Here is a 15349-nt window from a genome sequence, read left to right as displayed (position 1 = left end):
TCATAATACTTTTAAATAACCAAACTAAAATATGATATCTGAATCAAAAAGCTTAGGGATAAGTATATACTGCATATTCTTAGGTACTATTACCCAACAACACCACATGCACAGAATAGAAGTAGAATGTCAGGAGAAGATTGCAATAGTTGACTTTCTCATCTGGATATATAAAAAAATAACCAGTAGTAAGTATCTTATTAGTTCTTTGTGGTAGTATTAAATACCCAGAGATGCTTTAAAATAAATTGAATTATTTCTAGTTGGAAATAATTCTTCTGGGTAGATTTTCCGACTCTTGTAACCCTCGTCCTTCATCTGTCTTCTTCCAGATTTTACTTTCTAAAAGTAAACATGATTTTGCATTGCTTCAAAGTCCAATCCTGCTGTTTATTACTTCATTTGAAGTTGTTCTCATCAGTTGGTGACTACAATAGCCTTCAAAAGAACACACTGCAGTCATATAAAAGCATGACTGTACGTTCATGGAAATACTCGTTAAAAAAAAATTGTGAGTTACAAGACCTTATTTTCCACAGAATATACTGTGGGACAGAAAAAATAAAAGACAGATTAAGGGCAGATGAAGACAGATATCTTTTACACAAGTAATGCCAGGTAAATGTGAAGACTTTTGACTCAAATAATTGGAAATGCAAAAGATTTCAATTTTACACAGTATTTCAGTATGGTCAATTGTTCTATAATCCAGGGTAGAAGAATCCACAAATTTTGCTCTCTTATTTTTAAATACTTTTTTTTTAAAGATTTTATTTATTTATTTGACAGACAGAGATCACAAGTAGGCAGAGAGGCAGGCAGAGAGAGAGGAGGAAGCAGGCTCCCCGCCGAGAAAAGAGCCCGATGAGGGCTCGATCCCAGGATCCTGGGATCATGACCTGAGCCAAAGGAAGAGGCTTTAGCCCACTGAGCCACTCAGGCACCCCTTGGTGTCTTATTCTATAAAATAAAATAAGGGCAAACAAGAGGCACTCTATGATGTTACCTGATACTAGTGTTCTGCCCTGAAAAATAACGCTATCATATGAATTTCAAATTTTGACAACTTGACATTTGCCACTCAAACTACTAGACCAGAAAGTATAAAATGAAGTATGTTATTGAAACAAAACAAAACAAATAGCAAATAACTATAATAACCTGCCAAATGACCATTTAGATGGGATTCATGACCCACACGGACTGCAGGCCAGAGCCCTGTTTTCCATGAGTTAGTGGACTAAAATACTAAGAAGAGCTCTGGGACGTTAGTTAGATCAATGACCATGGTCCAGGATACGGCAGCTACGGTGAAAATACTAGTTGCTGTGCATTTTCTATTTTATGACCAGCTCCTCTTCAGGAAAATGTAGAGTGGTGCTGGTCTCCCAGGGGCCCACCCTGAGGCAAATGAGAGTCGCTAGATGAGCCAGACCTGGGGCTGGCCCCCTTGGGAAGGTAGCCTTCTTGTCAGAAAGATTGTTTTGCTACATGTTTCACAAACAGTATACTAGGAAATGGAAAATTTCTCCAGGATATTTTGTAATTTGGCATAGTTAGAAGTTCAATTCAAACTCTTTCCAAACAGAAGGTTTTCCTCAGTGGCCTGGGGTACATGACAGTGGGCAGTGAAAGGTAAGCGAGTTGTGAATACGTGAAACTTAGAAACTACCTAAACCTTGGATTCTGATCCTACCTATTTAATTGTGTTTTCTAGTATTAGGGAGCATTGCTACTCAAATTGTTCCCTTTCTTGACCATTTTTTCTCTAAATAGTAACTGTCTCCCATCAGTCTTTCTTCCTAAATATTTTAGTTTTAACATATGTCAATGCCCTTTCCTTTGCACATCAGTTCTTATTTTTGCTGATTTCCAATGACTTTACCTTCTCTTTCTATGTGGATATGGAACCCATCGAAGGCAGTGGGTGGTTTGGGTGGTAACCAATTCAGGATCATTTGTACAGGAAAAAATGAGAGCGAGCCTGCTGTCGATTTCTCAGTCTCACTGAGCACACTGTTATTTTCATATTCCATGGGAAGGACACTGACAAAGTCATCTTCACTCTCAGGGGTGGCGGGGGCGCTGCTCCACCAATAGGGCTGGGATGTAGTCTCCTCCTCGCTGCTGTTGAAATCGGGCCAACCGGAAGAAATGTTGCCAGAGGGACTTTCAGAGGCTTCGTCCGCGAAATGGAAGAGTTTGTCTTTTCCCACCATCTCTTGTGATCTAATGAACGATTCCTCTGGGAAACTGCCACTCTGTTCTTCCCAATTGTTTTTGTTCAAATTGACAATACGAACCGAGATATTTCGAGGTGGATAAGGTGCTGTAAGAGAGAGAATTTTTATTTTCCAGTAATTTTTATTTCTATTGTAGTGAATACTTCATGTTTTAGTGAGTCAAATACACAAGTGGATGTACAAAATAGAGGTTAGTTTTACTTCTACTATATAAAGATAATCTACATCAAGAACTATTGTGGTGTCAAGTCCCACATTTGTCTAAGATTTTGTATGCGGTGTGTACACATGGGTATATTACCACTCATACTTCAAATACATTAACTAGTGTTACGATGCTTGTCCAAGTGGTAATCTAACCATGTCCTAAGTAGAGTTTCACAAATATTCTTTAGCTTATCAAAATCTCCTTTTTAAAAAACCTGAGTCTCTGCCACTGGATCTTTTTTACAACAAAGCGACTACAGTGTACTCTAGCTATCAAGATAAAAATGCTGCCTGTGACAATTGCACTTAAGAGAGTTACATATGTGCCTTTATTTTTTTATTTTTTAAAATTTATTTATCTATTTGACAGAGAGAGAGAGAGAAAGAGATCACAAGTAGGCAGAGACCAGCAGAGAGAGAGGGGAAGCAGGCTCCCTGCTGAGCAGAGAGCCCGATGTGGGGCTTGATCCCAGGACCCTGAGATCATGACCTGAGCCAAATGCAGAGACTTAACCCACTGAGCCACACAGGCTCCCCAAGTTTTCTGTTTTCTTTTCTTTCTTTCTTTTTTTTTTTAAGATTTATTTATATACTTGACAGAGAGAGAGAGAGAGATCACAAGTAGGCAGAGATGCATATGTGCCTTTAGAAATATTAACACGCGTGTTAGAAATACGGCTTTACTCCTCACCTCTCCAGAATAAAACATTTGAGCACAAAATCCATGTATGAATTAGGGAAGCATACCTTTCTATGGGTAGAAAATTATGAAGGCACACTGTTTGGTCTCTACCTGCACCTGTTTCTATCTATCCTTCAAATAGCAGCTGAAATATCATCTCTTCTGCGAACTCCAAAAAAAAATAAATCTTTCCCTCCTTTGTGCAGTTACATAACTTTGTATGTCTTAGGACACATATCAGTTCTGCCTTGTGTGATTGCCATTTGTGTTATGCCCCTACCATTTTTGAGGACAGGGAACCTATTCCACCAGACTCTGTCTTCATATCTCTCATACTTAGAACAACTTCCTGGTAGAAGTCACTCAATTGATAATGTTTCCTTACTTGAATTGAATGATGAAAAATACAAATAGAGTCTTAGATGTTGCCATTATGTGACTAAATTATTTAGCTGAAATAGTTTCTTTGTCTTGTCTTACTTAATGGAAATCATGACATCTTAGAATTCAGACTGGCAGGGTCTCAGGGGTGATCTATTACAATCCATTCCCAATGTTCATATGAAGGGCATCTCCAACATTCCTAAAGAGTAATTTGGGCACATTAGGCATGGACAATGTCAATTACATTGTATTGGTGACGGGCACTTAGTAGGTATATAATTATTTCCATCCATTCTTCCATTTATCTACCCATCCATCCTTCCATCCATCCATCCTGTAACAGTGCTTCCTATTAGTGATGCTACTAAGATTAAACACGGCAAGTTTAGACACATCTGAATTCCAATATTTTCTTTTAATAATCTGATATTCTGTCCTAGAACATCTCCTGTCATTTTTATTGTCATATGAGAATTTTGCCAGGTTATAGAATAACCAATGTCTACTTGGTCAAGTTAAGTTACTTAATTATAACTTTTGGTAGTATCATGTAGTTTTTTTCCATTCAAAGATTATAAATCTATCATAACATTGATGTATTTTATTTTTTTAAAGGTTTTATTTATTTATTTGACAGATGGAGATCACAAGTAGGCAGAGAAGCAGGAAGAGAGAGAGGAGGAAGCAGGCTCCCTGCTGAGCAGAGAGCCCGATGTGGGGCTCGATCCCAGGACGCTGGGATCATAACCTGAGCCAAAGGCAGAGGCTTTAACCCACTGAGCCATTCAGGCACCCCTACTTGACATATTTTAGATTTTTCTTCTGAAAATTTTACTCCGTTCCTTTCCCATTGATAGAGAATTTGTTTTAGAATATTACAAATATATATTTATTTTATTTCTTAGGTCTAGCACAGAATTATTTTCACAATGATAGAATGTATACATGCAATAAACATACAGTTTAATTGTTTTTAAACTAAATTAGATTCTTCAGAAAACTTACCGGTTCTATGCTGTTTGGGCTCATGACTGACACCACTGTATTCCACAAGAGTACTTTTATTAAAAGTTGCCTCAGATACCAGTTGAAAAGTGATGTTACTATAACATATTCCTGGCAGCCAGTGATTAAATACTGTTTTTCCCTTAAAGAAATCTGAGAATAAAAACAATTACGTTAAAATTTTGATCTCCTAAATGCCACATACTTCTAGAAAGTCCTAAACAATTATGATTAAATAACTGTAAGGTATTATTTCCTGCAACTTCTGGCACCCTTGGTAATACAAAATTGGCCTAATCAAGATTAAAGATGAAAATTTGGATCTTTATATCCAAAATCCTGAAAAGTTTTTTAAGCAGGAATTGGATACAATGGAATTAAATCTTTATTATAGGAACATTTTGTGTATTAAATGGAGAAGATAACGTGCGGAAATTGCAGAGATTAGGTTTATGCTAGCCATTTATTTTATGATAAAAATCAAAGATATTTTGCCACCTTATGGCTTAGGAAAAAGTGATTTCATAAGACATGGTTTCACTAGGCTTACTTATAAAAACTGGACTGCTTTTGAAGTAGAATGGTTTATCTGCTAGTTGGCAGTACCTGATTTAAGAAGGAAGGAAGGAATGAAGAAAGGAAGGAAAAAGGAAGGAAGGAGGGAAGGAAGATTAGGATTTTATTTGAAAAACATTAAAGAAAATTAAAAAATTAAGATTCCAGTCCAAATTAGAAGGAAATGTGGAAAAGAAACCAAACATACCACTTATAGAACTAAAAGCTGAAAATAAATTTAAAAATTAATTAACTTAAAAAGGAGAGCATATTTATTGATTTATTTTAAAACTTCTGGCTTTTAGTTCCACAAAAATTCCAGATGCTTTTCAATCATTCATGAACTTGTATTTGCTTGTGATCCATAAACAAATAAGGCCCCACTTATTAATTTGCAGAAAATCAGTTTTCATTGAAAATTTAAAAATGCATAATTTGTGGAGTCTCCGTTTATATTTATTTGATGCTTTAATGCTTCAAAAAATATAAATTTACTGCATTGTTTTAAACCATGTCTCATAAAAATGAAATCCATGGAAGAAATGAGTTTATGAAAGCAGCAAGTCAAAATGACACTTACCTGGATACCATGACCTGTGTGCCTCAGTATCCCTTTTTCATCTCACCAGTACCTATTTCCAGTTACAACCAGTGAACTTTGATAACCATAATCTAAGCCCTCACAGAGAAATGTTATAGTTTTGTATCCCGAGAATATCCAAGTTTCTTTCCTTCCCCAATTCACTCCCAATGGAGCTGAATGCTCTCCTCATTCCTCTTTCCTTTTCCCCAACAGTCTACCCTGAGAAGGTGACCAGGTTCTTTTGAAATGATAAATTCCCATAAGATCTTTTTTTCTCATCTTCCTACAGGGTCCCCATTAGGCCAGTATAAACAATGAAACCAATTTTTGTATATTAATGCAATCATTTAACTGGCCATACAGATAAACATATCCAAAGGAACAAAAAAGCATTATCATTTGCATTTGAGAATAATCTTGGATCCCTCCAAGCAAAACTTGGTAGAAGGTGCCTTTCTAGCTTCTTTGTTCTAGAAATGCCCTTCTAACACACCCAGAAGGAAATCATTAGGCGAGGTGTTTCTAAGTTTATGTTTGAATTTATTTCTTGTATCAGACATGCTGCCTTTGGAAGACGAACATACAAGTGATAATAATTTGAGTATTTCCTATGCTTATGCATTGCCTGTGACTAGCAAACCAGATGTTCTAAGATTCCTCATGACAAGATTTTCATAAATTAATAACTATTTTTAATGGGTCTTCCATGGTCAGATAGCGAATCATAAGACCTCTTTAGAGCAAGACATTAGACCATTTGGCAAACATCACGTAAAAAAGGGTATTTTAAAGGTGATATTTATCACCCTTCCTTTTGCTTCTTACCTTTATATAGCATTGTTCGGAAGTCTTTCCCTTCCCAGTAGCTTATGTTTACTCTTGTGAAAACATTGTATTTTTCTGGATAATGAATTTCAAACAGGACTCCTGTTTCAGGAGAAGGTTTATAGTCATATATTGAAACACTGGTTACAGGTAGGGGTTCTGCAGAATGGAAGTAAATGGACAAAGGGGAAGTGGAGAAAAAGGGAGAAAGCCCATTATCAATACTTCGAAGTACCAAAAATTACATCTATCAGAACACTTTCCACACTTTTATTATCCATAAGCACTAAACACCCCCACACTCATGAGTTGACTGATCTCCAGAGAAGTAATTAACAAAGTACATTTATGTGGTGTTGCACCTTTCAAAGAAATTTCATATTCATTTTTTCGATATGCTTTTTGCAATAACCCTGAGATCTGGGATGAGAAGATATGAATATTACTATTCAAAGATAAAAATAATGATGATGTCTCAGAGACTTTAAATTATTTGTCAAAGGTAACTTAACAAGTATGTGGCAGAGTCTATATCTCCAAATTCCTAGTTTATTTTTCTTTTTTCCAAGCCAAGAAAATTTGATGTTAATAACAGACCAGTAACAGAAAATACATTTTGGCTCTGACCAAGGATAAATGTTTATGTGATCATTTGTTTCTTTATATAAACTTAACATTTATTTTTCTCTATTAACTATAAGATTGCAAGCCACACTGTGTTGAGATAAATTAGAGTTTATCAAACCACTCTTCCTGCAGAAGTTAATAAAAAGTTTATTTCTATTTTGCTTGAGCTGTTAGCTCATTACAAAACTTTTTAAATACTCATTTTTAAAAAAAAAAGATTTTATTATTTGTTCATCAGAGAGACAGAGACAGAGAGAGAGGGAGAGGGAGAAACAGGCTCCCTACTGTGCAGGGAGCCTGATGTGGGACTTGATCCCAGGCGCCTGGGATCATTTTTTAAAACCGCAACTTGATTCACATCTGCATCTCCTCTGTATCCCATTCTTCAGCAAAATTCTTGTAAAAATGATTGAGCTCCCTCACCTTTCTGGAGGATAAGTTTTACATGCATTCATTTGATTTGAGTAAATCATTTAAATATTTGGTTTGGAGTCAACTATTGTATTACAGACAAAAATAATTTTGATTCAAAGTCTTATCATTAGAGGATTCTCAGACATCATTTACAGCCCAAATGAAAGCATTATCTTTGCTTTAAATTTTAGACTTTTAAAATTTCAAGTTTCAATACCCAAGGACACCAAATTCTGATTTAATTTATTCCACAAGTATCAAGGAACTACTTTGTCTTAATCTGTAGGTAAATATTTTTCATTTTGCCCTCCAGGATCATAATCTATTTTAGCTTTGCTTTTGATTGAAGAGATCCAGGAAGGACTGAAGCAACATGTTAAAGCTTTGATTTTTTTCCTGGAATTTTCTTAAAAACCAAGCTAACATCTAGCAAAAACAAAACAAAACAAAACAAAACAAAACAGGAAAGACCTTCAGATTACAGCATATGATCATGTGCAAGTAGACTACATGCTGTATTCTCTGGTTAAAATGTTTCTAGTTTATCTTTGATTTGTCCTTGGTCTTCTTGCTTAAAGATAAAATCTACGGAGTGAACTCACTTGTGTCATGTAAACCAATCACCCAACCAACCCACCCACCAATCAGGGAAGACTCTTGTATTTCTCTTTGATTAACCTCCCCACCCCCACCCCAAGTTTTGATTATTTGAAGATCTTTCTTTCAACCCAGTCTAATTACTAACCCACAGAGTCTACCAAATCCACCTGCTGCCTCTGTATCTAAGGGAACCAAGATGAAAGCTAACAAAAAAAGGCAGGCACAGAGCAGGGGCTATTCTACTCCTGCTGTCCAGTATCTCAGCCTCACCAGGGTTCTGTCCTACTGAAAAGAGAAGTGAGAGGTCCATCCATTCTTTCATGCCCTGAGGCATGGCATCTGCACATCAAAGACATAGTCTAATTTTGAAATTCAAGAGATGAGGATTACAGCATAGCTATTTTATTTTATGATTTTTTTTTTCTGTTGCAAGCTACTTCACTTTAAACAGAATTTTTTTGAAATGCCTACTTGCCTGTTTGCGACCTACAGTTCTCTTGGCTTCAACATAAGTAACCCAGGTCAGCAGCAAATTCTAAAGTCCAAGCCTGCGCATTACTGAGGCATATTCAATCCAAAAATTACTATTTTCAGTAGAACTCAAATGCACTACTAAAAATATTTCACTGTCTCTCCAGTGACTTCCCTCATTATTTTTCTTTTTAGAAATTATGTGAAGTGCTATAAACCAGAGCTGTTATTACTCAAGTGTTTTTCAGTGATGACAAGGTTAAATCTTGATCTAATTCAATTTGATCTAATTTTCCTTTCTCTGCCAGCTACCCTTTACTCTTCCATTTCTTGTCTTAGGCACCAGGCAGGACTGGACAGAGAAACAGAGTTGTTAGAATATGTGTCATTTATTATTTTTGTTTGTTTATTCCTTTTTCGTCCTCGGGTCTTTTTATTTTTCAAGGAATTAAGTATTACAAAATACATTTGAAACTCCCTCATATAATTCACTCGGATCCGATTTGCCTCCCATGATGGCTTAAGGTAAATTAGTAGTCTGAATTTGGTGGTTATCTTCTGATGTGTTTTTTCTTTTGTATTTATGTGTCCCATATCCATATGAAATGTTATTTTGCATTTATATATTACATGAATGGTATATTATACGAATCATTCAGCAGCTTACTTTTATCAACTACCACTGCTTTTGAGATTTGTCCATCTTGATGGAAGTATCTCTAGAAACTCTGTTTCAGTGTTCACTTTAGAATTAAACAAACTATACAGTTTAGCTGTTATTTTGTTAGATTGTTTTCAATCACTCATTTTTTTGTAAATAATGTTGCAATAAATGTCTTGAGACATGTTTCTGGACTATCCAGATCTTGGATCGTAGGGTATGCACATCTTCCATTGTGAGATATTGTGAAAGTGTGTTCTAACCCTATGTCAATTTACATTTCCATCAGCAATGTATGATAGGTCATCTTTTTCCATATTCTTTTTTCAAAGCTTGCTCATATCAACCTTTTTAGTTTTTGCCACTCTGAGACATATGAAATTTTGTCTCTGTTTTAATTTCTTATTCACAAAGGAGGTTATCTTTTCTTAGGTTTATTGGTTATTCAGCTTTCGTTTTCTTAAAATTGTTTGGTTCTTTTGCCTGTTTCATGGGTTCTTTTTCCATATTCTCCTGCTAATTTGTAATGCAATTTTTGTCATCTATTTCATTCTCACTGTCATTTTTGTGTATGTGTCCTATGCCTTCCTTCTGGATTGACCTTCCTTGTTCAAACATATCACTTAGTTATTTAAGTTAAAGTCTAGATGTTAAATTCTCCTAGGCTTTTTATTCTGGAAAAGTTCTTTATCTTTAGTCTTTATTCTTTGCTTTTTTTAAAAAGATTTTATTTATTTGAGAGACAGAGTGCATGAGTTGGTGGGAGCAGCAGAGGGAAAGGGAGAAGCAGGCTCTCCACTGAGCAGGGAGCCAGATGTGGGGCTTGATCCCAGGACCGTGGGATCATGACCTGAGTTGAAGGCAGATATTTAACCAACTGAGTCCCCCAGGTGCCTCTATATCTTTATTCTTGATGTAGTTTAGCTGGATATAAAATTATAAGATTTCCTCTCAGTATTTTGAAGCTATTGCTCCATTGTCTTCTTGAATCAATTATCGGGGAACAGAAAACTTCAGTGAGCCTAACAGTTATTCCTTTCTAACATATTATGGATTTTTTTTCCTTTGATACCTTCTACACTTTTTATTTGTCCTTGATAATCTATAATTTCACCACCACATAGCTGGACGTAGTCTTATTTTTGAATTACTCCACTAGGTATTTAGAATGCTTTGCAAGTCTGTAGATTCATTTCATTCAAGTCTTGGAAATTTTCAAAATCAACTCTTGAAATATTGTACCTGTTATTCCCTTCACTGTCTTCTTCCTGAACTCTTAACCTCCTTAGTTAGAGCCTCTCCCACCTTCATATCTGAGAACTGTGCTAAATTATGAGGCAATCACAAATAATACCTTTCAATTTACTATTTAAATGCATCAGTGCAGAATTTATCTCATCAGTTGAAGTTTTTTTAATTGAACTTAAATTTGACTAATTAAGTGAGTTTTGCCTAGTCTAAGCAACTAAATATTAAGTTAAATAATCGTATTTTTCACTTCTAAAATTTTTTATGTTTATTTGATGCATTTTTATTTAATTTCTGTCAATCTTTGCTTCATTATGTTTTGATCCTTTTGAATGGATGGAATTCTTATATTTAGCTCTTTGACTATCATAAAATACCATAAATTTGTTGCCAAGTTGCTATACAAAATGTAATCTGCAATATTATAGATGTTTGATGTCTATTCGTATGCTTTGAAATACAGGCCCAAGGCTGACTTTGTGTCTTCTTATTGCCCTGTTTCTTGCTTATTCTTGCTGTTGAGCCAATTTAGCCATTGCTTTTGTTCAGCTCACGCCAGCTCCCAGTATAGAACCAGGGAATATTCACATTATTCTGAAGTTCTTAATATTGTGGGTGAAATAGTGGCTATCACTAATTCATTCCCTGAGTCAGAGGGTTACTAAGCTTCTCCTTGATAATAAGACTGAATGTGTATTCCCTACATCCCAAGGCCTCCATCTATAATTCTATCACAGATAGAAAGAATCTCCACACCAAACAGAAATCTTGAGTCTGTGCCCTACCTAGTATGGAGCATTCCAATCCTTACTGTATTGAGACCCAAGATCAGGGCTGTGTTCTTTCAGATGCAGAGCACAGAGGCCCCAGGACTTCAGCCTATCTCCCCCCCTTGGAACTTCTGTTTTGTTTCTGATTCATAGAGATACCTATCTTATTTTTTAGCCTACCAATATACTTCTGGTTTTTTTTTTTTTTTTTTGATTTGTGGTAGGAGCAAAAAGTGTGTCACAAGCAGATACTTACTGAATTATTTTTGCAAGAAATCCTAACACGAAATTCCCATTTCTTCTTTCGATAAAAAAAAACAAATTAAAATGATGTTTAATATGACTGTTTTTTTTTTCTCATTTAGGTGTCCCACATAATAAAATCTGATGTTTAATCAAAGACTGTTTTATGTCTCTTAACTACATTTGAATCATCCATGACAATTGTGAATAAGAAAGTCCTTAAAGTTCTGGAAGTAACTGAGACAGAACATAAGGGAACAAGACAAATGTAGAGCAAATACTGTTTAAAGAAATCAGAATTAACTCTGTGCTCCTTGGTAACTGCTAAGAGCCAAGAGGTGCTTCTTTCTGAGATGGCTCTGTTTTGATGGACTAAAACTAAAGGAGCTGTTGGATCAGTGACCAGCGTCCTTGCTTTTCATGTGACCAACCTAACAATGTGTCTGTTCTGACAGAGTCCTCTTGAGGGAAAGAAACCTGTGATTAGGCTTTCACTTTTTTTTTTTTTTTTTAAAGAGAGAGAGAAAGAGTGTGAGTAGATGGGGTGGAGCAGAGGGAACAGGAGAGAGAGAATCATAAGCAGGCTCCCCACTCAGTGTGGAGCCAGTGTCAGGCTCAATCCCACGGGCCTGAGATCATGACCTGAGCTGAATTTAAGAATCTGATGCTTCACTGACTGAGCCACCCAGGCGCCGCAGGGCTCTCACTTCTGATGTCAGGAGCAGAAAAAAAAAAAAAAAGGGACTGATCCCAGGTTCCAAGCCAGAGTTTCTAACTTATGTTTAGATGATGATTTGGAATCTAACCTGACAGCTTAGCTCTATCCACGCAGGCTACTGACGTGAGCTGACAGCAGCTGCAGCCTGTGATCCAAGAGTCATGGTCACAATCAAACCTATGAACTTAATTCAAGTCACCACTTCCTTCCTGCAATATTTCAACAGCTTTCTTTATTATTCTCCTTGACTCCAGTCTTACCTTAATTTTTCTACTTGTTTCTGCTTAAAACCTCTAAGCCTGCAGGCTACATGATATTCTCAACTTGTCAGAGTCTCTGCCTTACACCTGTCACTTGCCCTTTGCCCTGCCTGATCTGTTTTGACTCTCCTTTGCTTCCAACCCCTGGAGTAATTTTCTGTTTAATGTCATTGGTATTGTTTACATTTATTGATCTTATATGAAATGCTACACATTTTGTTAAGGACTGTATTTTAATATTTTTCACATTATAAAATATTACATTATTTTATGGTACCCTCCACCAAAACTGCAAACAAGACAAATCTGGCCTGCCACTTGTTTTTCTATGACTTGTGAGCTAAGAATGGCATTTATATTGTTAAATGGTTAACAAAAATTAACAGGAATAATGTCTTGTATGTATCAGAATTACATGAATTTTAAATTTTAATGTCTTTATTATTTTATTTTATATTATTTTATTTATTTGACAGATAAAGAGAGATTATAAGTATGCAGAGAGGCAGGTAGAGATAGAGGGGGAAGCAGGCTCCCCACCAAGAAGAGAGCTGGATGTGGGGCTCGATCCCAGGACCCTGTGATCATGACCTGGGCCGAACACAGAGGTTTAACCTACTGGGCCACCCAGGTGCCCCTAAATTTTAGTATCTTTAAATAAAGTTTTATTAGAATGCAACCATGCTTGTTCACTTACATACTGCCTATGGCTGCTTTTGTGCTGCAACACTAGAGCTGAATAATCCCAACAGACTGTACAGCCCCCACAAACTAAAACTCTATTATCTAAGTCTTTACAGGAAAAGCTTGCTAAGATTAAAGATTTAAAAACTGAGATTTAAAGAAGGTAATAACTTACCTAATGCTACACTAATGGTTTCTAGATTACCTTGTTGGCTTTAAAGTTCATACTTTGAACCACTACGCTACTCAATAATACCTGCTTGAACCAAAAGACAACTGACAGAATGGGAGAAGATATTTGCAAATGACATATCAGATAAAGGGCTAGTATCCAAAATCTATAAAGAACTTATCACACTCAACACCTAAAGAACAAATAATATAATCAAGAAATGGGCAGAGGACATGAACAGACATTTTTGCAAAGAAGACAACTAGATGGCCAAAAGACACATGAAAAAGTGCTCCATATCACTCAGCATCAAGGAAATACAAATCAAAACCACAATGAGATACCCTCTCATGCCAGTCAGAATGACTAAAATTAACAAGTCAGGAAATGACAGATGCTGGTGATGATGCGGAGGAAGGGGAACCCTTCTACGCTGTTGGTGGGAATGCAAGCTGGTGCAGCCACTCTGGAAAATAGCAAGGATGTTCCTCAAAGAGTTGAAAAGAGAGCTACCCTACAACCCAGCAATTGCACTACTGGGTATTTACCCTAAAGATACAAACGTAGTGATCTAAAGGGGCACGTGCACCCGAATGTTTATAGCAGCAATGTCCACAATAGCCAAACTATGGAAAGAACCTAGATGTCCATCAACAGACGAATGGATAACGAAGATGTGGTATATAAACACAATGGAATACTATGAAACCATCAAAAGAAATGAAATCTTGCCATTTGCAATGACATGGATGGAGCTGGTGGGTATTATGCCGAGTGAAATAAGTCAATCAGAGAATGAAAATTATCATATGATCTCCCTGATATGAGGAAGTTGAGAGGCAAAGTGTGGGGTTTGGGGGGTAGGGAAGGAAAAAATGAAACAAGATGGGATTGGGAGGGAGACAAACTATAAGAAACTCAATCTCACAAAACAAACTGAGGGTTGCTGGGGGGAGGGGGATAGGGAGAGGGTGGTGGGGTAATGGACATTGGGGAAAGTATTGTGCTATGGTGAGTGCTGCGAAGTGCGTAGACCTGTCGATTCACAGACCTGTATCCCTGGGGCTAATAATACATTATATGTTAATTAAAAATTAAAAAAAAGAATACTTGCTTGATAATTTGCCCATTACAATGTAGACTTCAGGATAGTATGACTTACAGCTCTGAGAAGGAGCTTTCCTCAATAAAATCTTATTATGTCATTTCTTTGTATCTGTCACTATTCCTCATCAATTATGGATTAAAGATTAGTAGTCAAGTTCCTCCCAATCCTTCTAGCTACCTTTCTTATTATTTTCTGGAATGATGGGTGCTAGATATGTTAACCCTTCGCAATTCACAAGAAGGTCCACTCTTTGCAAATATGATTCCCTTTGACTCCGTTGTAACACTTTCCATTCTTTATTCATTTTCACTACACCATCAATGATTGTATCTTCTGAGGTGCCTTCCCAATGTTCGCTAAGGAAGGCTGGGCAATCTCTTTCACATAATTTTCTTAGAGCATTTATCATGTTTTTGTAATGGTTTTTTTATTTGTCTCTTATGCTATAATATATCATCTTTCAATGTGGGTATGAAGGACATGACACACAGGCACATACATGTGCACAATAAATAAAATAAAAATTCATGGATTTTTTTTAATAATACATGAATTTACATTTGCATAATGTATTAATGCATGTTTATATTTATACAATATATTATAGAATACATGAGATTCTATTCATAGAGTGTCTCTAAAGTGTTCTGCAATGTTTACAATTACTACCTCTCAGATTTTACTAACACACAAGACAGCAGTGGGTAATAACATTTCTCCAATCTGTAAGCAATTGTTTTCGTGTGTTATTTTATCTATGAAAAAATGACTTCTCTCCAAAATGCAGACAATATACTGAAAATTCTTAATCAATTAAATATTAATCAGATGTCAGAGCGTAAGGGTCGCGAAACTCCTTTGAGCTGGCCAAATGTCTTCTTTGTGCTGA

The 15349-nt window shown here is 36.1% G+C and overlaps 1 protein-coding gene across 3 annotated transcripts in view; it reads right to left on the bottom strand.

Moving 5' to 3' along the window:
- The window catches only part of PTPRO (protein tyrosine phosphatase receptor type O), a 243609-nt gene that overhangs the window by 97721 nt on the left and 130539 nt on the right, over positions 1-15349 (bottom strand). For all 3 annotated transcript variants that reach the window (XM_032347425.1, XM_032347426.1, XM_032347427.1), the window contains 3 exons: positions 6485-6643; positions 4522-4674; positions 1886-2329 (listed from right to left, as the gene is read on the bottom strand). In XM_032347425.1, the coding sequence (XP_032203316.1) occupies positions 1886-2329; positions 4522-4674; positions 6485-6643 (756 nt within the window). The remainder of the gene's footprint in view (positions 1-1885; positions 2330-4521; positions 4675-6484; positions 6644-15349) is intronic.

This window comes from Mustela erminea, chromosome 6 (assembly GCF_009829155.1).
Source record: "Mustela erminea isolate mMusErm1 chromosome 6, mMusErm1.Pri, whole genome shotgun sequence".
NCBI lineage: Eukaryota > Metazoa > Chordata > Mammalia > Carnivora > Mustelidae > Mustela > Mustela erminea.
This window is presented reverse-complemented; position numbering and strand designations above follow the sequence as displayed.